Source organism: Microtus oregoni, unplaced genomic scaffold, assembly GCF_018167655.1.
Source record: "Microtus oregoni isolate MIOR12 unplaced genomic scaffold, Mior012 000016F_ref0000370, whole genome shotgun sequence".
NCBI lineage: Eukaryota > Metazoa > Chordata > Mammalia > Rodentia > Cricetidae > Microtus > Microtus oregoni.
Genome location: NW_024543075.1, coordinates 6,030,247 through 6,057,773, shown reverse-complemented (window position 1 = coordinate 6,057,773; position 27,527 = coordinate 6,030,247). Strand labels below are relative to the sequence as shown.

Below are 27,527 nucleotides of genomic sequence, written 5' to 3'. Positions count from 1 at the left end.
GTAGCCTGCCCTATGGACCCAAAAGCTACGTGGCAGAAGGGGAGAGAGGGAAGGAGGGAGGGGTGGAAGGAGGGACAGCAACGGCCCAGGACCCCCAGCCTCCAGCCCCTAATGACACAAGCCATACTTAGCACCCTCTCACAGAAAGGGAGGATCATTTGTAGGCACCAGTGTACCTGTGGGCAGGAACCCTGTGTTGTTTGCGGTGGTGTCCTGGGTCATCTTTCTCTTTGCGGTTCAGTACATACAGAAGTGCCTGCCAGGAGTGAGGGGCCATCCTGCTAGGCAGAGCACCCTAATCTGGGAGGGGCCTGGCATACTACAGATACACGCTCTCCTCCCATGTAGATTGATCCCAGCATGAATAGGAGACAAAAGGTTCAGGCAAGTTCATCTTAAAACATTGAGTGAGTGCTGGACGTGGTGGCTCACGCCTTTAATCCCAGCGTTTGGGAGGTAGAGGCGGGTCGATCTCTGTGAGTTTGAGGCCAGTGTGGTCTACAAAGCAAGTTCCAGGACAGCCAGAGATGTTACATAGAGAAACTCTGACTTGAAAACAAAACAAAACAAACAAGCACCATTGAGTGAGAAAACCACAGACTTGGGAGACCTGGTCACCCATCTCTATATGGGCATCCTGTGCCTATTGACCTCAAAGACAGGGCTGCCTTCACTCTGACCAGATGCTCAGGCAACCACCTCATGCTTGCACAGAGCTCTTCTGTTCAGAGTCCCAGAGGAGACTATTAATGGATGGCTAGATGAGAACCTAGCCTCAGAACCTAGCTGCTTCCATAAGGTTTTATTGTTACCAGCCCAGCCGTTCTGCTTCCCTGATCGGCCACGTTGTCCTTTCAGCACCATGGTGTGCACCACGGAACAGGAATTGAGCCAGCAAGGGTTTCTTTTATCTTGTTCTGCCTATGACTTGCCTGGAATTTGTGGTCTAGGTTAGTTACATATCTGTCTGTGTTTCCAGCTAACTTCAGCAAAGACTGGCTTATTGGTATTTTTAAACCTTAAACAGCAAGCAAAGCTGTTTTTGGAAATCTATTTTGAATTGGGTTGCTCCCCTCAGCATTGTCTTGTTACATTCGTAGTGCTAGTTATGATCTTTACAGCACCCAGGTCCCTCCTTTCCCTCCCCATGTAGGGTCACCCTCGGGCAGAGCACGCACCTGCTTAGGCAGCCTAAGTGAGAGACCCAGGATACAGGCGGCATCCATGTTCCAAAGGGCTTCTTGATGCCAGAATTAGGTTGATCACAAAGCACACTGCCCTTTGGGGAAGGTGGGAGGGCCACCACTAGCCCAGCAGGATCCAGGGGCTGTGGCAGGTTAGATATGGTGGGTGTGGCCTTCTGGAGCCTGCTTGTCCCTCTGCCCCCACTGAAAGCCTTAGACTTCAACAAGATCCACAGGAAGTATATGTGACCTGGAAGTGCATGGCTGTGCAGTGTTCAGCTTTTGGCTACACCTCAGAGTCACCTCCTACCTTCCAAAGAAGAGTCCTGTGCCCTTAGCAGCAGATGTGGATGTGCCCACCGTACTGTAGGAAGCAAGGACTGCAGGTCTTTCAAGCCTGCCCTGTGATGCCCATTGTCATGGGCATGTACAGCAAGGGATGGGGGGTTCTTGGTAGGCCACCCTGACTGTCAGTGCAAGGACACATGTTGCCTGGGGCCTGTAGAAGGGACTCCTCACTGGGACCAGCCCAGGGTGAGACAGGTGGATGTGGGTGGCCCAGGGCTGGGGTGTTGTCCAGCATGGATGCCCAGCTCTTATCCAGAATGTCTGCTTTTGCTTCTGGACTCAGAGCCCAAGACGCTCGCTGGTGGGGCTCCCATCCCAGAGACTTTTTCCTCCTAATGCCACTCTGCCTGTTTCTATGGTAACTGCAGATCTGTACCCTGCCTGCGCATGTGATTGTGTTCTGTTCTCCTTGTAGATGGAGGAGATAAGATTTAAAGACAGAGCAGTCTTCGTGCTGGAAAGAGAGTTAGGGGTTCAAGCCGGGCATGCCCAGAGACTGCAGCTCCAGAAAGAGGCTCTAGATGAGCAACTTTCCCAGGCCAAAGAGGCTGAGCGGCACCCAGGCAGCCCCAGACGGGAACTTCCTTATGCAAGCGGTGCAGGAGACGCCTCAGACCACTCAGGAAGCCCTGTAAGCACCCCCAGGTCGCGTCTCAGCCATCCCGGAGTCGCAGACACAGAGTGCCACGTAGCCATATGACCCAATGCAGCAGCTCCATGTATCCAGCTAGCTCCTCCTGCCCCAGACACTGTACAGCCAGCCCCTACTTTCCTGACTCTGGCTGGGAGGGCTGATACATTGTCTCCATCATCAGCCCAGCAGAAGCACTGCTCTTATTGCCTCCTGGGCCCCAGGTTGCTAAAGGTCACTTGCCAATCATGCCCTGCCCTTGGTTGGTGGGGAGAATCCACTCCAAGCATGAACTGCTTCCCTTCCCTTCCATCCCCCTGCGCACGGGCTCCAGCTCCCCCTCCCCCATGTCTCTCTGGCTTGGCCCCTCTTGTTATGGTTGCTAGCACTAGCATCACCAGTCACCGCCCACCTGCTTTTCATGTGACCATGACATTCTCTGCTCCTTCTCAGGCTGCTAGTGACCCTGTGGGGCAGCCAGCAACTGCATAACTGTGAGCGTGTTCATTTTGTCTCCATGCCTCATTCAGACTCTCTGTGGTGGTCTGCAGTACCCTGGGAGACCCTCAATGCTATCCCTCTAAGTCTTCGGTCCCCAGCCTCTCCTGCACCTGTTGAATGAGGAATTGAGCCATATCCAGCACCTTCCTGGACGTTCTTTCCTTTGATTCAGGGACAAAAGTTTAAACTGATTCTGCCTTGGGCCACTGACTTTGGAGAATATTATTTATGATCTTGTTACAAGTGACTTACTTGAGTTAGAACCAACTCCCTGGATGCCCTGGTTCTGTACAGACCGCTGTAATAACTCTAGATTCCAAACATGCACTAGAATGTTTTCATTCATTTTTTTTAACGTTCCCGTAGTTCCAAAAGTGAGTTTTAGAAACTCAATTTGAAAGGGCACACTTCCTGGGAAAACAATTCTAGAAAGTCTACAAGGAATGCCATCCTTTGAGAGTGACTTGTTGCTTGGCAGGGCAGGCCCGTCTGGAAGGCACAGCTGGACAGCGGCCTAGAGGAAGCATGCGGCTGGTCCTCCCTCACATTCAGGCTCCTACACTTCCACGCCCTCACCCGCCACATTTGCACATTGCAGACATCTCTGCTTTCCCATCTTGCTGGGTTCAGTGAGTGCATGAGCTCCGGGCTAAGTGCCTCTGCCAGGAGGGCCCTGTGGCAGCATTGGGAAGCAAAGGCAGTCACAATGCAGAAGCGCGTTGGTCTCCAGCTGGGGTGGGGATTGCCAAGGTTTGCACCTAGGACCAGTTATTTGCAGTTGATTTTTGTTTTAGGAACAGCAGTTGGACGAAAAGGATGCCAGGCGCTTCCAACTTAAAATCGCTGAGTTAAGCGCCATCATTCGTAAACTGGAAGACCGCAATGCCTTGCTGTCGGAAGAAAGGAATGAGCTGGTGAGTGGCTGGTAGGGGGCTTTGTATTCCGTGGGTTAGGGCTGCAGTCTGGGGCGAGGTGGAAGTATCCATAAGATTCCTTATGAAAACGAGGAGTGATGGTATCAGGGACAGGCTTTCCTCAAGGCTTCTTGGTCATGCTATAATAAAGCTTCATAACAAAAACGTGTGGTGGGCCATATCACACCCCTACTTACAGGCAAACAGAGTATTGGCTCTGCCCTGCTGGTCTTCACCTTTCTCTCCATCTCCAGGGAGCTGAGTTCCACCCCTGAGATATCCCTGGCTCACCTGGGTGTGGAGTGGGCAGGGAGCGGTGGGACTCTACCTGCAGCTTGAGCCCAACTTTCCATCTTGTGCTCTGTACCTGTAAGCTCTGCACCTACAGGTTCTGAATCTAGAGATGCTGTATCTCTAGGCTCTGTATCCATAGAAACCCTCACGTACATATCCTGCACGTACAGTTACGTATTGACAGGCTCCACACCTACAGGTTTCGTAGGTGTCTGTAAATCCAGTCATGGATTAAAAATGCTTTTCAAAAATTTCATTCATCCTGCACAGTATATCTATCTATCTATCTATCTATCTATCTATCTATCTATCTCTGCTTTGTTTCCCAAACAGTACTATCTATGAACTAACTATATTTACTCTGTAACTGGATTATTATAAACAACCCTGCAGTGTCCAGCACACTAGGACTGTGGTAGTCTCCGGGAAACTACCATGCCACTTTATACAATGAACTGTATACACCTGTAGCTTGGGGACCCTCAGCATTTCCATGTGCCCTGCCCCAAGCCCTCCAAGGCATGGAGCTCCAACTGGTCAGTGTGCTGTCTTTCTCTGTCATGTAAAAGCTCATGTTATGTAATAAATATTGTTTCAGCTAAAGCGGTTGAGAGAAGCTGAAAGTCAGTACAAGCCGTTGCTGGATAAAAACAAGCGTCTGACCCGGAAGAACGAAGACTTGTCTCACACTCTGCGGCGCATAGAAAGCAAGTTGAAATTTGTTACTCAGGAGAACATAGAAATGGTAAGCACTGCTAGGTCTGCAGAAACAGCCGTCTGGGCAGAGCTAGGCAGCGTCTCATCTCCTCTGTCCTCCTCTAACCCCAGAGGCTCGGGCAAGCCACAAAGAGCCCTGAAAGTCCTGTGCACAAGGTAGCAAGAGGTCCTGTATATAGAGAGACAGGACTTCCAGGCCTGCTGGGGAGCTCCAAGTCAGGTGTCAGGGTAAACTCCACTCTTACTTCTACCACTAAGCCAGACTGCAGAGTGGTGAATGCTGTCTGTCTGTTCCTTCATGCCCTGGAAGTCTCAGAGGCCATGAGGCAGGTTAGGTTAAGAGACTTCAATAGAATGTCACGGAGGCGTGACATTAACCCTTCCAGTCAAATAGCCCGTCTCCTCAGATCCTGACCTGACGGAAAAGCACAGATAGTTCAGGTGGCGTGTCCAGGCTACCTGGGAAGCTGTCTTGGCCCTGATGCACGACCAAGATATAGGCCTGGATTTCCCCAATGCTCTGCTGCAGGCTGCTCCAAGCCCAAGCCAAACAGTCCTTGCCCACACCAAGGAAACCTGGACTGTTACTCAGGCTGTTAGGGAGGTGCTCCATTCTTACCCACCATGCTTGGTGTTTCAGAGGCAGAAAGCCGGAATCATACGGAGACCCAGCTCCTTAAATGACCTTGATCAAAGTCAAGATGAGAGAGAGATTGACTTCCTGAAGCTCCAGATTGTGGAGCAGCAGAATCTCATTGATGAACTTTCCAAGGTGAGTATGCTGCACCCCTCTGCTGTCCTGTGCCCTCTGGAGCCAAGCCCCCCTCTCCCCTGTGCCCAGTGGAACCATGTCCCTCTGCTATCGGGTGCACCCACTGGAGCTATGCTCCCCTGACACTGCACCCCTCTAGAGCTGTACCCCTGCTCGACCGCATGTCCTCTGCTCCCATGTACTCTGTATGCACCCTAGCCTGTAGCCCCCAGTCCTCTGTTGCCACACCCCCATCTGCTGCATATCCTCTACTCTCTGTGCCCCCTGCCTCATCTCTCTAGGGTAGAACTGAGGGCAAGGGGGAGCAGTGATGCATTGATGGGGTCTCCTCAGATGCCCCCCATCACGTCACTACTTAAGGTGACCTTCTTTAAACAGTTTTCTGCCTCTGAATCTTCTAAAACTGGGGACCTCAGGGCCCAGGCCAGCAGCACCACCCCTGTTGCTAACAAGTCATGATAGGCAGGAAGCTTAAGAACACTCCATCTATTCACTCGAGGTTTCGGAGGCCAGGGACACGAGTCCAAAATCAAAGAGCGGGTGGCTGTACCCAGTGCATGCACTCTGGCTGAGACCACTTCTTCCCCTGAGCAGCCCTGTGGACTCCAGCATTCCCTGCTGTGGCCCTGTCTTTCCACTCAGTACCACCATGGCTTCCTCCCCTTCTGTTTCCTGTAGGACCCTTCCCACTGGGTTCAGGACCCATCCTAATCTAGTAGGGCCTCCTCACAGCATCTTTGTTAATTACGCCTTCAAAGACCCTGTCTGGAAACCAGGTTCCATGCACAGGTTTAGTGGATAGAGCAAGGGACAGCTTTTGGGGGCTGCCACGTCAGTGGTTCCCTTTCTCTGTCCCTGTGTGAGCCCCCACATCCCAGCATGGGTGTGTAAGGAGTGCTTCACGAAACTCTCCACCTTATCTTAAGAGTTCCTTCTGCTTCCTGTCGGGGTCCTGACTGAGTCCAGCATAAGGCTATTTCACAATGAGCTGCCGCTAGTCACTCTGTGTCCTTTGGGAGGTAGCAGCAGAACAGTGGCACTGATTTCTGTCTCTGGCCTAACTTGTAATGACCAAACCTACCCCATGAAGCTACACAGGAAGACCCCTCCCCTGACTCCCCAGACTGAGGGTGCTCTCACTGAGGCCTCACTTTGCTGGTCCTGCTGAGGACCTGAGTTCTTTTCTCATTCAGTCTCAACAATTATGATTGATGTGAGAAATAGGGGAAGGTTGAAATCCTGGTTGCCTACAGGTACATATCATGACAGTTTCTGAAAGGCCTCTTTCTCCTGCTCTGCAGGAGTAAGAGGATATCCACTGTGAACAAAAACTCCTGGTATTCTGGAAGGTTCTGGAATTCTTTATAAAATAGCCCCCAAGAAAGGAGAAGAAAGAGTGTTAGGGCCCAAACATCCCTCAGGGGAGTGAGCGTGTGGCCCTTAGGCCTCCACCAGCCATTTCACTCTGAGATTAGAGTTTAGAGATCCCGGGGGCCATTCTCTCTGGCCTCTGTAGAGCAAGGTCTTCCCTGTTCACTGTGTGACATCGTGTTCTCTTCCCCTAGACCCTGGAGACAGCAGGCTATGTGAAGAGTGTGTTGGTAAGTACTGGCTGGCACCGCCTTGCTTGCTGCTCGTTCCTCTTGCCCCATGTAGCTGCAAGGACCCATTCTGTGCCCATGGCCCTTTGTAGTCTAGATAGAAGACTGTAGCAGTATTGAATGGGTTTATCATATCACTCCCTGACCAAAGCACGCAGTGACCTGGGAGCCAATTCTTGGGTCATATAGGAATGGGTGCCCCAGGTGACACAGCACCAGCTCCAGTACATAGAAAAATCTTCTATGTACTCCCTAAAGGCCAGAACCAAGAGACCATCTTTGCCACCCCTCCCTACCATTTTCTCCCAACTAACATGAAAGACTATGTTGGCTAGGTCTCTTCACCCTCATGACGGTGAAAACACAGGGGCTCAGGGTTACTTCCCAACAGGGAAGTGGGCACTGGTCTGTACGGTGTCTCAGGAACCACTTCTCCACAAGGACCCCTTTATGAACAAAAGGGGCCTGGACCACCCATCTTCATCAAATGACCAGTTTTCCACAAGCCCAGGGCCCACCTACATGGGGGCTTGCTTGCCTCAGGCTGACTGAGGATGGCTAGTGTGTATGATCTCCTTAACAAGTCTTCATGCCCAGCACCACCTTCTGCAAGATGCGGTGCAAACCTAGGCCTGGGCACTTTGCCAGATAGCCGTTCAGTTACTCAAACGGACCTCTCCACCTGGCTTTTGCAGGAGCGTGATAAGCTGTTGCGGTATCGGAAACAAAGAAAGAAAATGGCGAAACTCCCCAAGGTAAAAGAAGGGGAGGGCGCAGGCATAAAGCGCAAGCATCTAAAACCTGTGTAAGAAGGTGAAGTTCTTTCTTTGCACATGAAAATTTCACTAAAAAGCATTAGTCTGGAATAACTCACGTAGGACTCAAAACAAGGCCTCTGTTTATCCTTTTAAATTTTGTCAGGCCAAACCTACCTCAGAGAGAATGACCCTATTTATCTGAGGGTTGCAGGATCATAGTTGGAAGTGTGTTCCAGGGGGGTTGTGTTTTTTGGTTTGTGGCTCTGGCTAGTTTTAGAATTTTCATTCATCCTTTGGAATTCCATACATTGGAATATATGGAATACAATGTATTTTGATCATATCAACCCCCTGCTCCCCCCTCCAGCTCCTTCCCTATCCCTCTCCCCATTCACAGACAGCACTGATAGACTCAGTGGGTTATAAAGAGGCCCTGGCTGACTTTACAGCTCAAACTCCAAGGCAGTGTTAAGTCCAGTGTCAGAAATGCCAATCATTCGGGTAAAATATGAGACAGAAACTCAGGCTCTGACTGAGGAGTGGACAGGCAGGCTCACAGTTGCGAAGACAGTCAGACTGTTTCCCTGAATTGATGATTGGCGAGTTCACGAGGCCAGTGGTCAGTGTGCACCCGGCGGTGTGTACAGCCAGCTGAGTTCAACAGTCAGGTCATTGGACACACCTGGGACCTGTTCCACCAGGCCATCCCTACTCTAATCTCATTGTTCAAAAGAAGGGAGGTCAGGCTCCAAAGGCCTGGAGGCTAGGAGACCTGGGGCCAGACAGCAGACACCAGGGTGTGGTGAGCGCTGACCGCCAGCCAGTGAAAAGCTGGATCGCAAGGGGCTGGTGGGTCGTCAGCACAGGTGCTCTTGCAGCACTGCAGAGTGGGACAGCGGGAGCTGAAGCCAAGAGGGAGGTGGAGTGGGCGACAGTGAAGGTCAGAGAAAAGACAATGACAGGGAGAGCCCCGGCTGCCTGTGCGGTGCGTGTTTAGTAATCAGAGATCAGAGGGGCTGAGGTCTGATGAAATTGCCTCAAGTTTGTCTTCATTTGGCTTGCTTGTTTTCTGTACATCCCTATGGAGAAGCCTGGGAAAGACTGGGATGCACAAAAAAAGGTTGGGGTACAGAGAAATCCTTCTTCTGAAAGGGCAAAACTCCACTAAGCAAGTGTTTGGGGGGTCATTCAACTAGAAAGGTGGGGTAGCGGTCAGCTCTCTGGAGGAAAGCCCAGACCTCTGCTAGGCAGGAGGAAGGTGTGAGATGTGGGTACTTGGGAAGGGACACAACCGAAGGGCTAGAAAATGGAGACTGGGAACACCTGGAGTTCCTAGTCCCAGGTGCTTTCCTGGAAAGCTCTGGAAGAGGGACCAGTAGAGAGACCCAAGGCCATAGTGGCCAGCCACTACTTCAGAATCAGTTAAGGAAGGAGGGGATCCTGAATGTGGCCAAAAGTAGATGGGAGCCTTCTGGACCTAAAGCCTAGATGTACAAAGCTAAGGATCTGGAAGGAAGAGCTTCTCAAACTATCTGGTAGCAGCCCCGGCTTTGCTTGGTTTCCAGTCCAATCTGTCAAGGATAGATACTTGTGAAAGTACAGCAGAGACGTGTGGCCACAGAGTGAGTGCCCAGCAGCGTGGAAATTACTGTCCATCCTGTATGAGTTCAACAGGCACGAAAGTCAGGTCCAGGAACCGCTTATCCAAGGACTTCCCCATGGTCCACTTCCCCATCTACCCTCCATCATCCTTCCTCCAGGATAACCAAGCTGGCTAATAATGCCCAGACCTTCACCTTGGCCTGTAGGAGACCAGTCCCAGTCCTTCTTGAAGGACAGCAGCAAAACATAGAAGGGGGTGAACTGTATTGGAGTTGGGGAACAGCTACTCATCTGTGACGCCCATACCGGGGCAACAGGAAAAAAAGGCAGAAGGAGGCCTAGGGCTGCCAGCCATGCCTGGCCTGGGTTTGCACTAATGCATTGTTGGGTTGCACTAATGCATTGCATTTGGGTCAGAAGCCGGTTGTTGTGGAAACCTTCTTTGGCTATGATGAAGAAGCTTCCTTGGAATCCGATGGCTCTTCCATTTCTTATCAAACCGACAGGACAGACCAGACCCCATGCACCCCTGAAGATGACCTGGAAGAGGTAACTTGGGTCTCCTACAGAGTTCTTTGACTAGCCAGCCCTTGGGGGTCAGTGAGGCACTTAGTCAGGTGGGCAAAGGATAGGGTGTAGGCCTCACGTGAAGGCTGCTCCCTTTGGATCTTCGGGCCCGCCCCTGGCGGTCCTCCTGTTAGCACAGCGAGGAGCATCATTTGCACTGCTTGGGTGTGTGGCTGCTGAGGGCTACTCCTTGCCTCCAGTGTCTGCTCATGCTTCTGCCCTCCATGCAGCCTGAGCCCCTTATAGAGTTGCGGAGGGTTCTCCACTCTCTTAAAAGGCTTCCCAGGAAGGTCTGAACCTCCAAGCAAGAGGCCAGCGCCGATCAGGGCACACCGGAGCCTCAGTGCACTGAGCAGAGCCATTTCGTGTATGAAAACAAACCACTAGCTGTCCTAGCTGGCTAGCCCCTCCAGCCAGAATGATGGCCACCTCAAGTCCAGCAAACCATCTCAGCTCCCAGACCTGAAAATCAGGATTTATCCTTATAGGGACTGCTCTAGGGTGGCCAGCCTCTGTGGACAGGAAGTGTGGTTCACAGTCTTGACCGGGTTCAGTGGCAAGGCTGTTATGCATGGCCTTTCTTGATAGATGCTGGAATGTGGCCTAACGGATTTGGACTTGCTTAGAAATAAGCGATCATAACACATCCACCCCCATCAGCCTTAGTTGGGGGACAGGGTGGGAGGATGGACTCGGCCATTCCTAGATACAGCCTGCTCAAAGTGACAGCCGACCCCCTGGCATCTGCCCTCTAACTGTGGCAGCAGGTGACATTGTAGCTAGCAGTACATACCCAGGGGTGAGCCAGAGGTCAGTGGTCTTGGCACAGGCCTGGGGGTAGACTGTACCTTTCCCAAGCTCAGTGTACTTTTCATGACACATTTCTGCCAGCAGATTTGGGGGGGGGGCTCATCTGTCATAAAGAGCCCTCAGGGTCAGGGCAAATAGGAGTTCTAACTGAGCCCCTGGTCACTGGCTACCAACCAATGAGGCTTATCCTGGCTTCATCACGGACAGTTCATCCTCCACCCCAGGAACCAAGGGGCACCTCCCCGGAAAAGCCCACTCTGAGCAGTCCTGGGTCCCAAGTAGTACCCCTCCCCAGAGGCTGCAGAGTCGCTCTGGCATGCTTTTTAGACTAGTCATTGTGCCTGGCTGGGAAAAGAGGAGCCCAGCTGTCTGGGGTTCTGCCATGTGGCACCCAGGTTAACGACATACCTCTCTTTGCACATGTGGTGCCTGTGCGCTGCCCACGTGCTTCCCTAGGGTATGGCCAAGGAAGAGACGGAGCTGAGGTTCCGGCAGCTGACCATGGAGTACCAGGCATTGCAGCGAGCTTATGCCTTGCTGCAGGAACAAGTCGGCGGGACACTGGATGCAGAGCGAGAAGTTAAGGTCTAAATGACTTCTACTCTGCGACGTTCGGGCTCCCACTCAGCTCCTCCCCGCTTGTCCCCTACTGGGACACTCCACTTGCTCAAACTTTTGAGCTAAGCCTCTTCAATTCCACAGTGACTGGGTCCTGGGTGTTAGCACCACTAAAGCCGTTAAAAGCCAGGGCTATGGAACCTGAGGCTGGGTCAGTTTGAACTAGAAATAGAACTGGCATGGATGGCGGCAGTTCTGCTTCTCTGGACATGTCCCATCACTCAGCAGCATCCAGACAACCCTGACCACCAAGGCTGGGTGGGGGCGAGGGGCATTATCTGCCGGCTACTGGAGGGCACCAAGTCTCAGGCAGGGACACAGGAAAGGGGATCCTCCTCACTGCTTTCCAGGGGCAGCTGCCTTAGAATTGTGCCTGGGGCTGTGAGTAGGGAGACAGGCTGTGGGATGGTGGGGCTCTCCTGAGCAGAAAGCTGTGAGGTCTTGGTCCTGGTTGGCCACACTCTCCCTATTCACCCTGCAGGGCAAGAGGTGATTCTGCAGCTTAGGGTTTTGGCAACACCATGCGACTCTTTTATCAATTTACCAGACTGAGGCAGAGTGCTCTGCAGCCTGCCTCTCTGAGTATGTCTGTCTGTCTGGGCTGTTAGAGAAAATTTGATGTATTCTTCCTCCTTTCTTACAGACCCGTGAGCAGCTGCAAGCAGAAATCCAGAGAGCGCAGACCCGGGTGGAAGACCTGGAAAAGGCATTGGCTGAGCAGGGGCAGGTGAGTTCCTTATGGGGTTAGTATCCTCTATCTGTACTGGGGGTTCCTGGGAGAGGTTTCCAAGTTTCCTGTTCAAGAAGGATGGAGAGGGTGAATACATACCTGTACAGGACTTATTCACTGCACTCTGCAAAGCTGAGCAGGGATAGTGTGTGGAAGTTTCTGGTATCCAGAAGGAATGCCTATCAAACTGTTAAGTGAAGCAAGAATCTGCCTTCCCATGGAACAAGGCATCTTACTGGCTTCGCCACCATTCCTCTGAGCCAGGGCAGAACTTCAGGTCCTATGTGCCCTCACCACAGACATCAGAGGCAAAAGTCCCCAGCTGCCATGGCTTAGCCCCTGACCTGGGTTTCTGGGGACCCATCATCCCCCTGGAATCAAATGGCTCAAGGTGTTATCAATCCTTCTCATACCACAACACCACTGCCAGAATCTTCAATCCCGTGGAGGGATCTGTCCCCAGTGGCCATGCTCCCTTGGTCCTGTCCAACCCCAAATGCCAACAGCTAGTTACTGGACAGGCAGGAAGATATTCCATGATCATCATCCCAGAATTCAGTGCTGTGGAACCTGTTGTCTCTTGACAACACCCACTCACCTCCACTTCCCTGGCCACCATGCATGTAAGCCTGCATCAGTGGTGTTCATACGTGTGCAGCTTTCTCAGACCAAGATGTGGTCCTGGCCCAGTCATCACAGCTGGGTCATTTCCCAGGCGGCTGCTATTCTGTTGTTCATGTTAAAAGAAAAGTGCCAGGGAAGAGGGATGAGAACACTATGTCCCAAGCCCCCACCCCTAACCCAGAAGCTGTCTCCAATTGATAACCATTTGTAAAAAAAAAAAAAAATAGTTTTCTCCAATAGAGTTTCACTGGGCATACAAACCACTCTTAAGGACAGGTTGAATGCCCAGCAGTTGATGGTCAACACAAAGCAAAGCCAATGGTATTGTTGAAGGGTTTTGGTCTTATAATGCTTTTTTTATATAATGTATATTTTTCTTTAATTTTTTTTTACCTTATAGGTCTTTTGTTTGTATATTGTGGTTTCTGGTTTTGTGTTTTTATAGGACTTATGTGTGTGAAAATGTGTGTCTGTATGTGTGTGTGTGTGTCTGTCTACATATCTATATGTGTTTCCTGTAGCATGTTTCATGCCTGCATTTCAATTTCATTTTCAAGGATATGAAGTGGATTGAGGAGAAGCAAGCGCTGTACCGAAGGAACCAAGAGCTTGTAGAAAAGGTATGCCCTGCCTCCCAGCTGTGCGTGCATGTGGAATATATGGTAGATTTTGCAGGCTGGTGGTAGACTTGGGTACGAGTTCCAGGCCCTTCTGTGGTTCACCCTGTAGCAGCCCAAGGCAGCCCACTTCCTGGAAGAGGAAGCCAGAGCTGCTTCTCCCAGGCCCAACAGAGCTGTATCTGCAGGCATTGTGGTAACTCTCTGTTCTGATGGGTAAGGGTGGCTGGAGAAATTGCTGGAAACACCCTGGTCAGAAACCATGTGGGTTAGGAAACTTCTAGCAATGTTCACCATGAGACTGATTGTCCTCAGAGTACAGCCCGCTTGAGAGTCCCCAGGTGAAGCTGGATTTTGTTCCTGACTGTGCCCTCGAGCAGGGCAGTATCTAGTAGTATCTTCAGCTATGGGTTCTCTTGGTCTCTGATAACAAGAAATTAAAAAAAAAAGTTCATTTCCCTGACTGTGACTTTATTAGCTGTAATGTTTTATCTAATTAAAACAGGGGAGAAGAGCCATGCTACTCTTTGTAGAGTCTTAGGGGCTACCTGGTACCAACACACCTTCCCAAGGTGGGCCTAGATAGGAGAGCTGTGACTTCCATTTGTGGTACACACTAACACTCATGCACACCCACACTTTTTTAAATTGATTTTATTGAGATCTACATTTTTCTCTACTCCCCTCCCTGCCTCTCCCCTCCCCTTCAGTCCTCCTTCAAGGTCCCCATGTTCCCAATTCACTCAGGAGATCTTGTCTTTTTCTACTTCCCATGTAGATTAGATCTATGTATGTCTCTCTTAGGGTCCTCATTGTTGTCTAAGTTCTCTGGGATTCTGATTTGTGAGCTGGTTTTCTTTGCTTTATGTTTAAAAACCACTTATGAGTGAGTACATGTGATAATTGTCTTGCTGTGTCTGGGTTACCTCACTCAAAATGATGTTTTCTAGCTCCATCCATTTTCCTGAAAAATTCAAGATGTTGTTATTTTTTTCTGCTGTGTAGACTCCATTGTGTAAATGTACCACATTTTCTTTATCCATTCATTGGCTGAAGGGCATTTAGGTTGTTTCCAGGTTCTGGCTATGGCAAACAATGCTGCTATGAACATAGTTGAGCACATGTCCTTGTGGTATGATTGATCATCCTTCGGATATATACACAAAAGTGGTAATACTGGGTCTTGAGGAATGTTGTTTCCTAATTTTCTGAGAAATCGCCACAGTGACATCCAAAGGGGCTGTACCAGCTTGCATTCCCACAAGCAATGCATAAGTGTTCCCCTTTCCCCACAACCTCTCCAGCATAAGTTGTCTTCAGGGTTTTTGATCTTGGCCGTTCTTACAGGTGAAAGATGGAATCTCAGAGTTGTTTTGATTTGCATTTCTCTGGTGACTAAGGATGTTGAACATTTCCTTAAGTGTCTTTCAGCCATTTTAGATACCTCTGTTGAGAGTTCTCTGTTTAGGTCTGTACTCCATTTTTTTATTGGATTATTTCTTCTTTTGGTGACCAATTTCTTGAGTTCTTTGTATATTTTGGAGATCAGACCTCTGTCTGATACACACCCATACTTAAACACCTGTGGGCACACTCGGATACTCATGCCCATTTAAAAATGGGTGCTCTCCAGGGAGCTGAAGAAATGACAGTATGGAAGGAGCTTGCCGAGCAGCTTAAGGACCTGAGTTCAGATCCCAGTACTCATGTAAAGCTGGGTGGAGCAGTGAGTGTCTATATTCTCAATCCTGGAAGAGCCTCTGGGCTTGTTGGCCAGCTGAATCAGTGAGTTCGAAATGGAAAGCTCTGTCTCAAAAAACACAGTGGAGAGTGGTCGAAGGAGATGCTCTGTGTCCTTGTCTGGCATCCATATGCACACATGTAGATGGCATATCACACACATGTATGAGCACACACACATATACCTACGCTCTCCTCTGGATTTGATGAGCATAGTGTCCCATCGGGGCCCTGCAGGTACTTCCAAGCTGCCGAATGTTCAGGACGAGAACTAGCGCTGTGGAAGGATCCACCTTGCTGCTCTAGCATCCTGAATATTAGACCATGCTTATGCATCTCTGAGTTCAGTGTTGGGAGAGATGGCTATAGCTGCCTCCTTCTCAGAGGGCATCCTGCGTTAATTCAGCTGCTGAGGATGTGAACCATGGGTCGCATGTGTTAGCCTTTGGTTTTGGTTTGTGATGCCAGTGATCAAACCCAGAGCCTTGTGCACGCTAGACATGTGCCCTGCCACTTAACACTAATCTATATACCAGCCCCCGTGTGTTCACGCTCAGGGAGGCAGACCCCTATGTCAAATTCATCCATTACTGGGGCTATCTAAACACTCCTAAGTTACCTGCATCAAATCTAGAATGTAGCCAGGCAACCGCACACCCATTTATTCCTCCCCTGTGCCATGGACCAGCCTGAGCTCCAGGAACCACACAGAGGACCCCTTGTCCTCAATAGCTTTCTTCCTTCTCTATCTCTGTGGAGCAATTCTCTGGGCAGTGTCGTACGGGGCAAGTGCCCTGTTCTCACAGAACCAAGCAGCTGTCCAGAAAGCCGGTCTATGCGTTCTCTGAAGGAATCAGACACCTTCTCACCTTATCCACTTCCTATTCTTCAGATAAAACAAATGGAGACAGAGGAGGCCCGGCTGAAACACGAGGTCCAGGATGCAAAGGACCAGAATGAACTGCTGGAATTCAGGATCCTGGAGCTTGAGGTAGGGAAGGCTATGGGGGTCAGGGGAGGGACACACAAGTTGGCGGGCCACAGGGACATGAGCTGGGATCCTCTTTTCAAACCTCTCAGATTCTGGAATGAACAAAAACCCAAAGGCCCCCCGGGGAAGAGAAGAGGCCAGGTGGGAGTGAGCTGTATCCCTCCCAGGAAGGATGGGGCAGAGGTATAGAGTGAGGTCACTTGAGGTAGGGGTGAGGGGTGGCAAGCAAGAACCTAGCACTGTAAAGGGAAAGGAACGCAAACCAAAGACCCAGGGCTCTATAGGTCCAGACCTATGACCTCAGCAAAGTGCGGTGGCTGCAGCTACCCCTGACGTGACCAGTGGCAGGGACAGTCCCCAGGCTCTGGTGCAGCCCAGCAGACATTCATTCTAGTCTGAAGAAGCCTCTTGGTGGAGGAGAGGTACCATACAGGGATCAGGTGCCCTTCAACTTTGCCCTACTGTCTCTGGTCTGTGCCCTCTGTTATGACCTATAGAGGAGGAGAGGCAAAGATCCTTGGGAGGTTAGGCTGGGTTAGGCGGGGGGTCATGTCACTATGCCACCTTTCGCTGTGAGGACAAATGGGCAGTGTTGCTCACTAAGATGAGAGGAAGTTATTACACAGGTATGCCCTTGATAGACATCCCCACACATCCCTGCATCCTCCATCTCAGTCCAGTGGGGGAAAGCCTGGTGGACTCTGCACAAAGTCCACCCACCCATCCACTTTCTGGGTCCCTAGAGGGCTGTGAAGCTGACTGGCTGTCCCTCATGAGTCCTGGGCTCCTGTGTCATCCTCTGCACAAGGGCAATGAACCCCATTAATGGTCTCCTCCAGTGCCCATTTTGCCAGTCCCGTGGATGACTCTACCTGACATCTGTCCTCTAAGCGTCTTCACGACCCCTGGGACTCGGGGATGAATGAGCAAGTGAAGAACCCTGGGATGGGTACCAGCAGGCCACAGGGCCAAGGCTCCATAGAGCCAGCATCCTACCACCTGGGGCAGCAAGCACAGAGGGACAATCTCCTGGGCAAGTCCGTGGAGGTTTCTGCCCAAGGACTCCCCCAGAGCTGAGTTCGGGGGAAACATCACCTTGACTCCCCAGTGGCTGGTCTCGGTCAGTGTGCACCAGCTCAGCACCAAGGAGGGAGGAGACAGGGTGAGAACAGCCCCACTACTGCCATGGCCAGCCTTCTGCTCTTTGTCTCAGGAGAGGGAGAGGAAGTCACCTGCCATCAACTTCCACCATACGCCTTTTGTGGATGGGAAGAGCCCCCTGCAGGTGTACTGTGAGGCTGAAGGTGTAACGGTAAGTCTCCCCTCCTCCACCTTGCCTGGCCCACCAAGCTGCCACTCACAGACCACCCTGTCCCTCTGTCTGCCTCCTAGGACATCCTGGTCACGGAGCTGATGAAGAAGCTGGACATCCTGGGGGATAACGCCGTAAGTGTATGTCGCTCTCCTGACTTGTGCATGCCTCTTCATGCTGACCACCCCAGCCCAGCCCTCAGGCCCAGGGACCCCCAGAAGCCCACCCCAGTCCCATCCTAGGCTACCCTGAACAGAAACCTTTCCTGAGGTGAAAATCCTCCTTAGAAGAGCCCACTGCACTTGGGAAAATCGGATCTTGGCTCATTGTGGCGATACCTTTGGGGCCCAGTCACGTGTACTTAGCTTCTAGACTCCCTTTGGATCATAGCTCTTCTATGACCGCAGGGTATTGGTCTGGGGAAGCCTTGCTCACAGGCAACCCAGGATTGTTAGGATTCTCAATTTTTTTGATCTGGAGGTAGAAGCAGAGTCTATAGGTAATCTCCAAATCGCCTTGGGAGAACAGTTCCAATTTCTGTAGCACACTCCTCAAAAGACTCCTAATCGTCAAGTGAACAGAGTCAAGGCAGCTCCCTCCACTACTCTTCCTGGCCTTCCTTCAGCCTATCCTTCGGCCCTCCGTCCACACTCAAAGATTCAAAGTTTGAGGTGAAATTTTGTTCCTCAGAGAGGCTGAATAGCAAGTAGCTCACCTCCTCTCCTCGCATCTCTCCAAAAGCCCTGGTACTTCTCCTCACCCCTCCTTAAAAACCCTTCTCTGCGGATGTTGGTGGTGCACGCCTTTAATCCCAGCACTCAGGAGGCAGAGGCAGGCGGATCTCGAGACTAGCCTGATTTACATAGTGAGTTCCAGGACAGGCTCCAAAAAGCTACAAAACAAAGTGAAAAAAACCAGAACAAGCAAACAAAAAACTCTTCTTCTCTTGGCTTCTCCCTACCACTTCCTGTCAGCTAGTTGCTGCTGCAACCTCCTGACCACAGGTGAATTTTATTTAATCAAACACATCTTTGCATCATTAAACAAATGTTCCAGAGCATAAGCAAAACAATACACCTTAAAATAATATTCTACAACACATCAATCTATCCTTTCCTCTATCTTGTGTCTACCATACACCACCCACCCACCTTTTGTCCAGCCCCATCCATCCTTCTATCCTGTTTACCATTTGTCCATCCATCCAGCCAGCCAGCCAGCCAGCCAGCCAGCCAGCCACCCAGCCAGTTTAATTCTACTCATCCATCCTCCATCAGCACCCCTTCCCTCCTCCCTCCACCTTCTCCCCTCTTCCCTCCATTCACCTATCCCGCATCCACTTACCTATCTATCCTCCATGCATTATCACATACTTGCTGATCCCTGCCCCTGCCCCCCGTCAGTGTTGGCATTGACAGGGGCCTTTCTCTTTCTCTTCTCATTTCTTGGGAAGCAGTGAGGAGCAGAGCAGGGAGAAGCACCTTCAGGGAGTTCCATGTCTACCCCTTAACCACTCTTGGTGGTTCCTTTAGAGCAAAGATGGTGAGGTACCATTCAATAACAAGGATAGCTGTGGTGCATTGTGCCCAGGGGTCTAGACTTAGGTATAAATTCTGTTGTGGATGCTAACTTCTGCTGCATAGTTAGAGAAATTGAAGCCTCAGAAGTTTACTAAGCTGATTTAATGGCTATGGTGATGGCCCCAACCAGTTCTGTGTCAGAGTCCTTCATTAACCCAGTAGCTTCTCACTTAAAAGTGCCAGTAGCTTGATTGCCCTAGGGTCATCATACAGCCTCCGAGGTCACTCTCACAGACCACATGGGCAGAGAAGGATGGCAATCGGAGAGAATATGGCCAGGTCTTACATGTAGGAGACCCTGGCAGTTCCTGCCAATGGGCCAAGTTCTGACTGTACTTATCACAATGCAGCAATGTACTGTGAGACACCTGAGCTGGTGAGTTCTGTCTGGAAGCATTTGGTGGCCCTGCTGGTGAGGAACCAAGTGACTGTCACCTTCATAGTTAGAATACATGAGTGTCATGGCTGCCGTCACCAGACATTTCCTGCCTGCTGCTGGTTCCCCAGGGGCCAGGATACTGGGGCAGAGTAGAGAAATCAGTGTGGCCAGATCGGACGCCCGTCCTTCATTGCAGGTGGCGCAGTTCAAGCTGCTGTGGTTACCTTGCCGTCATCTGGAAAAGAGAGGGCTGCAGGCTGACCGAAAGTGTTCTGCCAAAGCTGGGCACTAGGGCACAATCTCCAGGGGTCAGAGGGTCAGACTGCATACAAAAAAAATGACCCCAAGAGCACTTCAATCCGCTCTGATGCATCCAAGTAGACCCCTTCCATTGCCTTGAAGCTACTTTGTTCAACCTCCCAGTGTTCAGCTCTGCCCTTTGCGGGTGAGGGGCTTCTAGAACAGGAGGAATGAAGGAGAGTAGGAGGGAGGATGAGGAACAGTAGGATGACGGGTCATGGGAGCTAAGAGCAGGGATAAAAAGCACTGTGGTCCAGCACTGGGAGATGAGGCCCCCACTGTGCCCATCCCAGGCCGTGCAGCCCCCTGCCTCCCCGCCTGCCAGAGCACTCACTTGTGAGGAACCCCATTCTGACTTGGAGGTTGAGGGAAAGAAGGAACTACCTGACTTTAGGGAGCTCATCTTCTAGGAGGGAACGGCTACTTTCCTGTGTAATTTGGTCGAGTTCTGGAGCTAGAGGGAAGCTCCCCTGTGCCAGCTCGTGCCTCCAGCTCCTCTTGGTGCAGCTCAAGATCCAATGCAGATGGCAGCCTTACTCTGAGTGTGTGGCTGGCCACATCCAGACAAGGGACCCAGTTGTCCGCCAAGTCAGACAAACCCTGCTCAGAAAGACCACCTGGAGGCCCTTTGGGAGAAATCATGAATGCAGAAAAAGGCAAAAGCAAATGAACACCCACAGAAACTGGGGTCATTCACAGCCATGGTTACTTGATCTTCACCGTGGCTGCATGTGTGTAATGCTGGCTTGAAGTCAAGACTGGGATAGGGAGTCTCTAAAACATGGCTTAGGGCCGCCTTCTGGTTAAGCTGCCCCAGATGGTTCTTTTAGACTTTTGGTGGTCTGACAGTGAGAGGTGATGTGGATAGTACCCCAGAGATGCAGAAGGGTGATTGAGTAAAAATATCTTTTAGCTATAGCCCCAGCCCCATGTCCATTCACCACCCCCACTCACCCCACACCTCCCTCTGACACTGACTCTGTGTTCTGCTTTTGCACCCAGAATCTGACCAATGAGGAACAAGTGGTTGTCATTCAAGCCAGGACAGTCCTGACCCTGGCAGAAAAGGTAACAGGAACTCTGTGGATGTCTCAGAGGGGAGGGGCTCCTATAGATACTCTCCCTGGAAGGAGGGCCTTCAGGGCAGGGGCATGGTCCTCTTGGTCTTGTCTGCCTGGGGAAACTGACCCACACAGGTCAGACAGCAACACCAAGAACCTCTGCAAGGGGAGATTCGGCCAAACACTGGGCAAATAGCTCTGTCTCCACCCCTCCCACAGACACTGCCCCAGTGCAGACTTTACCTGTACCTCCTCCCAATGCAGACTTCACCTCTACCTCCTCCCAATGCTGGCTTCACCTCTACCTCCTCCCAATGCAGACTTCACCTCTACCTCCTCCCAATGCTGGCTTCACCTCTACCTCCTCCCAATGCTGGCTTCACCTCTGCCTCCTCTAGGAGGTAGATTGGAAGCTGGATTGAGTCTGTAAAACTGGCAGTGTTCCTTGGTTTCCTGATCTTATTCTGTTTAGCCTCCCATCCTCATCCTGGTCCTTCCCCCAGTCCAGACTTGTTTAGCAGGTTACCCTCACTCTCAGCCCTTTCTCAGATCTCCAGCCTCACAGGAAAGGGGGATCCTGGTAAACAAGAATTTAGGGAAACGGGCCAACCCCCCTGGCAGAGTTCTAAAATGTACCCACTCCTGCTGCTCCCCAAACCAATCGTTCCTCCTCTCCCAGGGAAGGCAGGAGTGGCAGACATCTGATCATCAGGTGGCATGGTAGCGCCACCATATCAGCCCAACCCTAACTCCCCTTCCTTAGTCAGGCTTCCCTTGATCTTCCAGGCTGTCTCCGTGGAGTTGGGTGGGAGGCAGTTGGCACTGGTGGTCATGTGGGGGATGCTAGCAGTCACTGTCACCTGTTCATTGTGCTTGTGCCCAGTGGCTCCAGAGGATTGAAGAGACAGAGTCAGCGCTACAGCGGAAAATGGTAGACCTGGAGAGTGAGAAGGTCAGTAGAATCTTCCGGAGTGCCCCTGAAACCAATGCCAACAGGTCTGTATACCTAGGCCAAGGCCTGGCCCTCTGTGTTCCAGGAGCTCTTCAGCAAGCAGAAAGGCTACCTGGATGAGGAGTTGGACTACAGGAAGCAGGCACTGGACCAAGCCCACAAGGTGAGCGAGAGGACTGGCAGACATATGCCTGCTTATCCACCCCTGTGAACATCTCAGAGGCCTGTGTGGCCAGGCTCAAAACTTTAGGCAGGCACCAAGACTCAGTGTGGGGTCACTCTCGGCTTTTCTCCGCCTGGGTTCTGAGGACATGTTACTGCCCATTCAGCAAATGCTTCAGTGCGCAAGCATGCAAGGATGCACATGGACACATGAGTGTAGGGACATTGGGAACTAATAGAGATACAATAAATTAGTTGGTAGACAATTAATGAGCACACAGTGCATTTAGGAATTAACTGAAAACAACCAAGTGTTCATAGGGAAACATCATTCTACTGGAGACCCTCCTTTTGATCATTCAAAACTTGGAGAATTGGAAGTTTGGCCTGTTCCGTGTATCTGGTCATCCTTTGGGGAGTCGAGAATTTTCTAAAGAGAATATCCCTATTTAAAGATTACTTATTTATTATGTATACAGTGTTCTGCCCACATGTACACCTGCATGCCAGAAGAGGGCAGCAGATCTCATTATAGAAGGTTGTGAGCTACCATGGTTGCTGGGAATTGAACTCAGTACCTCTGGAAGAGCAGCCAGTGCTCTTAACCTCTGAATCATCTCTCCAGCCCCAAGTAAGAATATTCCTACTTAAGGCTAACAATGAAAGATGTGCTCCATGGTTACCTATATTAGTCTGTATCCTGTTGCTATAATGAAAAGACTGGCACCAGGTAATGTATAAAGAAGACAGGTTTATTTAGTTCACAATCTGGAGGCTGCAAGTCCAAAGTTGGGGAGTCACATCCGCTGGGCTCTGGTGAGGACTCTGCCTGTATTCCATCATGGCGTCATGGTGGGGGTACATGGGAAAGGGAGAGAGATCACAGCAGGGCAGCCAGGTAGAGGAATTTGGAGGCCAGGATTGCCCCTTTTATAGCAATCCTTCTGATGCCTTCTGAGGACAGAACCCTGTTGACTCAGTGGTCTCTTTAAGGTTCCACCACCTTAGTGCCATTATGCTAGGAGCCAAGCTTCCAGCACACAACCCCCACAGAGATGCACTGCAGCCACTGCCAGAGCGGCCAGCACTCGTGTCTCTTCTGAGAAGCCAGCCCTTGCTAGCATCAGCTTGAGAACCCAAGGAGATCCAATGGGACATTTGTCAACCTTTCTGTTCCAAGAAGGACATGGAACCCAATCAAGTGTTGAATCATAGCTGGTGTAACAGGGACACTTAATGCCCAGCTGCAGAGACTTCCTAGGGGAACCAAAGGCCACCTATCCTTTCTAGGGTTTAGTTATCCTTGTATAGGGTTGTTATCCTGTGGGTGGTGCCTTGTCCCATTGAGTATCCTTCAAGGCACAGAGAGACGACAGCAGTAACTCAGGAAGAGCTCTTGGTGGTCTGATGTGTGGCTGAGGGCAGGTGTGGATGCTGGAGCGCACAGAATGATCCTATGGTGATCCGAAGGGAGCAGCAGTCTATAGGCCTTTGGGGTCATTCCCACATCCTCTGCTTCTCTGTCTGCCAGATGGTAGTGACATTTACTCTGGGGCCATTGCTAGTTCAAGACACAGTAAGCAGGCTATTGACTAGCCGAAGGCAGGGAACGTCCCTCTGGTGACCTAGGCTCATCTCCTGGTGTATCATGTCTATAAACAAAGTCCAGATGGAAGTTCTCACTAGCAGGAGCATATGAAACCTCTGCAGTGTTTGCTCTAGGTCACATGTAACACACTTGTTTTCAAAGGCTGGGTCTCAGGATCTGAGTCTCACCCTCCTTGATAGTGTTGTTGCCTGGCATACCTGAGGCTCTGGGTTCCCTCTCCAGCACCAAATAAACCATGGAAGAGTGTGGTTCTGATTTCCCTAAAATTCCCTTTTCTCTGAGCAGTCGCTGAGGCAGAAACACAAGCACACTGTGGTACCAGGACATCGGCAGGGAGTCACAGCTGGTGTTTGGCCCCCACCTCTTCTAGGATGCCTGCTAGTTAGGAAGGAAAGTGTTTGTGACCCTCCAGGCCCTTCCCCAGAGACCACTGGACACACTTCCTCCCCAGTAAGAACTCCGCTGAGAGGCAAGGCTGTCTGCCGTGGAGCGAGTGGGCCCACTCCTGAAGCAGGGGAGAGCTGATGCCTGTCTCCTGTCCCCAGCACATCCTGGAGCTGGAAGCCATGTTGTATGATGCCCTGCAGCAGGAAGCCGGGGCCAAAGTGTCTGAGCTGCTATCAGAAGAGGAGCGTGAGAAGCTCAAGGTGGCAGTGGAGCAGTGGAAGCGCCAGGTCATGAGCGAGCTACGTGAGCGCGATGCCCAGATCCTGAGGGAGCGCATGGAGTTGCTGCAGATTGCACAGCAGGTGCCAATGGCGGCAGGGTGGGGATAGAGGGTCAGCTGGGCTTCCCGAGACCCAGCTTCCCTGGGGGCCACATATCCAACAGCTGTGTCCTCCAGTTGCCACACCCTTTCTCACTGAGTCCGTGTCCCTCCCTATCTAGCTCCTAGTCTAGCAGTTGTGTTGCTAACCAAAGCCTTTGGGTGGTAGCTCTCCATGGACTCCTAGGTCTCCTACATGACACTGTCCCCTAATGGTAAGAGTGTTGTCTGTGGACAGCAGCTAACCAACCATTAGCCCAGCCCTGTTGTTTATGATTGTCACAGCTTCTACCTGTGGGGTTGACCTGAAAGCAGTGTCTGTGAACACAACTCAAGTCAGACCATTCTAAACACAAAAAAGCTCAGACTGCAGATTAAGATAAGTTCCTACAAGATGGATGCTACCTTCCCATGATGGTCAGTAGGCCATAGGACAGGGTTTATCAACCACTAGGATGTGCCCATGCCCCTTTACTCATGGGCCTACTGTGGGCCCATTGGGGCTCCAGAGTAGTCAGGGCTAGGCAGGTCACCCCATCCCTCTTGCTCCAGCTGTCATTTGGAAGCACTCAGCTGCTTCCAAGTCCCCAGGCCTCAGCTGCAGAAGGACAGTCCTAGCTGGTAGCTCTATGGGCTGGTTGCCTGTTGCTCTGTATAAAGGCCCTGGGAGGGACATAAGCTAACTCCTTGCTCTTCCACTTAAACAGTACAGTCTCTGACCTGACTAAGCCAGAGGGCATTGGTCCCATCAAAGAAGTGGTGAGCTGGGACTAGAGCAACACAGCAGCTACTTTGTGGGCTATTGTCTACCAAATAAGTGTGGGGAACTCTTGACCCTCTTATAGGTGGTACTCCAATCCTCTGTTTATTGAATATCTTCCTTCTTTTAACATTGCAGAGAATAAAAGAGTTAGAGGAAAGAATAGAAACCCAGAAGAGACAAATAAAGGAGCTGGAAGAAAAGGTAAAGCAAATGAGTGGGGAAGGGTACAGCTGGATGGGGCGGGGCGGGGGCTTGCCTGGCATCTATAGATAAAAAGAACAGAAGCTCGGGTCTCGTAGCTGAGACCTTACCTGCAAGCTAGCCCATGCAGAGCAGAGTGGGGATGAGCAGAAGGGAGACCACTGGGCAGGAGCTGTGGGTATACTGGACCAGAGCCAGGAACCTTTGTACTGCCTCAGTTTCCCCTCTGGATCCATATGTTAGACCAGTGACCTAGGTCAAACTGGTGCCCTGGGTGGTGCAGAGGGGTTAACCCTCCAGGTTCATCATGCTTGGTTGTCTGAGAATCACATTCCTGAAAGATAGGCCATGGTCCCCAAGAGCTGTTCTCGGGGCTCAGAGACCTTTTGCCCCTGGTGCCCAGGGAGTGTCTTCAAGACCAGAAATACTGGGGTGCCTGATTAGGTGCTTCCTCTGAACCCTGACTCTACAGCCTGGGGTGCAGAGCATCTGTGCACTGGCATCCACAGACTCAGTGCTTCCCAGACCAAGTTGAAGGGCATGTGCCCAGAGATCCCTGCTGCCCACGGAATGCTGTGCTTTCTTTTCTGTATTCTGCGTGGTCTGGGCTGGGGCTAGTTCCCAGGATTCTGGAGTCAGATGCTGTCTTGAGTCTTATGATTGTTCCTACACATAGATAGATCTCATCAAGGTGTCAAGGTGCAGGAAGCGGTCAGTGGGACAGCTCTTGGGCAGGATACCGTCTAGATAATCTCCTCACTGGCCTTAGCCATGGCTTGGAGGGGTTCCTCTGCAGAGCAGTCCCCAACAGTTTTCCATTTCAGCTGGCCCAGCCAGCCTTAGAAGTGACAAAAATTGCCATCTGTGGGGCATTTTGTTGCCCCATGCTCAGCAGAACTTGCATAAATGCCTAGGTCTGCCATGTAGATAGGAGCCCAGAATCAAGAAGGCATAGGCTTCGAAACAAGGTCCCTACAGGGACTGCCTACAAACTCCAGGCCACATGGGCACCCAGTGATGCCAAGAGGGGACACAGTCTTGTTCACCTGAGTTTCTAACACTATAATTCTGACCTGACAGTCTGAGGACATTGGTGCCACCAAAGATGGAGCCCTGGGGAAAGACTTCCACTCTCTAGAGAAAAGTAACAAACTGGGGACTTCTAGGTGACTCCAGGCTAGGTGGACATGTTAGCTACTCCATGGGCTACGTGCCCATCAAATAAATGCAAACCTATCAGGTGGCAAAGTCTTCCTCAGACTGTATGCTTGCTTCGTTTTGTGTCTTAACCCAAGGGCATGTGTTTGAATTAACACTAGAGCAATGTTAAGGTTGCCATCTGAGCTTTCTAATGTCATCAAATGGCTCAACGTAATGCTTGATTTTTCTCCAAGTTGGATTGGCCCCTCCCCCCATGCCAACCAACACTTCAAATCCATCCAGGGTATCAGTATATTTTGTTCTTTATAAATGTACCACCGCCAAAACCATAGTACTTGTATGTGCTGGATACTGGAAGTGTCTCCTGTTCCAGTGTCATCCTCGGCTCCGTGACTCTCAAGAGACGCCTGGCCCTGGGAAGCTTGGTGTGCTGTGTAGGAATGTAGAACCCACAACTTAGCCTTAAATAGTGCCTAGTCCCCCAGCGTTATTTGGGGTATCATTGTCACCCTAAGCTTAGGGTTTTCACAAAGCCCCTTGCACACCTCCTGTCCTTGCCTACTCCTCCTGGCTGGCCAGGGTCCCTCTCTGTCTATGCTCGTGGCTTGTTTCTGTACAGACATGCTACAAACTCTTATTTTTCTTTCTCTCTCCTTGTGTTTCTCCATCCTCCCCTTTCCCTTTCAGTTTTTATTTTTGTTCTTGTTTTTCTCCCTAGCTTTCATTCTCTGGTCATAGCTGTTCTGGGCACTCTGAACTGGTAAGTACTTAAGAAGCTGGTATTTCCTGCTCCTTCTTCTGAAAGATGATAGCGGTTCCTGCTGCCCAGTCAGCCGGCTGCGTGCCCTCATAGAAGCAGAAAGGCCCCTCCTGGGTCTTCCAGAAGGCTCCTTGAAAAGCTACCCACCTTTTAGTAAGCCCTTCTCCAGGCACTGGGTCCACGAGAATGTACCAGGCATTCTCAGAACCCAGAAGTCAGTATCCACTAGGCAGCAGGATGGGGCTTTGTGACTTTTCTGTATCCTCTGTGGCTCAGGTTCCATGTCCCCAAGTCCCTGGGTCACCTACAATCACAGGAATGGCACTAATGCGCAGAGCCCCTGCACTGTCTGCACACCAAGGCCACACACCACACTTGGTCACCACTTTCTGGTGGGACACGATGACACAGCTCATCTCAGGCCCCTGGATCTGCTGTTTAGGGGATACAGAGAGATCTTTTCTAGGGGACCAGCCCTTCACCCCCTAAGTCCCATGCTTGT

At 51.0% G+C, this 27,527-nt stretch overlaps 1 protein-coding gene across 11 annotated transcripts in view; it reads left to right on the top strand.

Moving 5' to 3' along the window:
• Jakmip3 (Janus kinase and microtubule interacting protein 3) overlaps positions 1 to 27,527 on the top strand; it is a 136,733-nt gene that overhangs the window by 89,149 nt on the left and 20,057 nt on the right. For 5 of the 11 annotated variants that reach the window (XM_041666622.1, XM_041666619.1, XM_041666623.1 and 2 more), the window contains exons 4-22: positions 1,948 to 2,163; positions 3,459 to 3,578; positions 4,471 to 4,617; positions 5,230 to 5,361; positions 6,927 to 6,962; positions 7,658 to 7,717; positions 9,743 to 9,871; positions 11,156 to 11,284; positions 11,961 to 12,044; positions 13,229 to 13,291; positions 15,921 to 16,019; positions 17,233 to 17,331; positions 17,412 to 17,471; positions 20,593 to 20,658; positions 21,535 to 21,603; positions 21,689 to 21,766; positions 23,920 to 24,123; positions 25,039 to 25,104; positions 26,953 to 27,025. In XM_041666622.1, the coding sequence (XP_041522556.1) occupies positions 1,948 to 2,163; positions 3,459 to 3,578; positions 4,471 to 4,617; positions 5,230 to 5,361; positions 6,927 to 6,962; positions 7,658 to 7,717; positions 9,743 to 9,871; positions 11,156 to 11,284; positions 11,961 to 12,044; positions 13,229 to 13,291; positions 15,921 to 16,019; positions 17,233 to 17,331; positions 17,412 to 17,471; positions 20,593 to 20,658; positions 21,535 to 21,603; positions 21,689 to 21,766; positions 23,920 to 24,123; positions 25,039 to 25,104; positions 26,953 to 27,003 (1,908 nt within the window). In that variant the 3' untranslated portion in view covers positions 27,004 to 27,025. The remainder of the gene's footprint in view (positions 1 to 1,947; positions 2,164 to 3,458; positions 3,579 to 4,470; positions 4,618 to 5,229; positions 5,362 to 6,926; positions 6,963 to 7,657; positions 7,718 to 9,742; positions 9,872 to 11,155; positions 11,285 to 11,960; positions 12,045 to 13,228; positions 13,292 to 15,920; positions 16,020 to 17,232; positions 17,332 to 17,411; positions 17,472 to 20,592; positions 20,659 to 21,534; positions 21,604 to 21,688; positions 21,767 to 23,919; positions 24,124 to 25,038; positions 25,105 to 26,952; positions 27,026 to 27,527) is intronic. The other 6 variants (XM_041666624.1, XM_041666628.1, XM_041666629.1 and 3 more) reach the window with 6 other exon arrangements.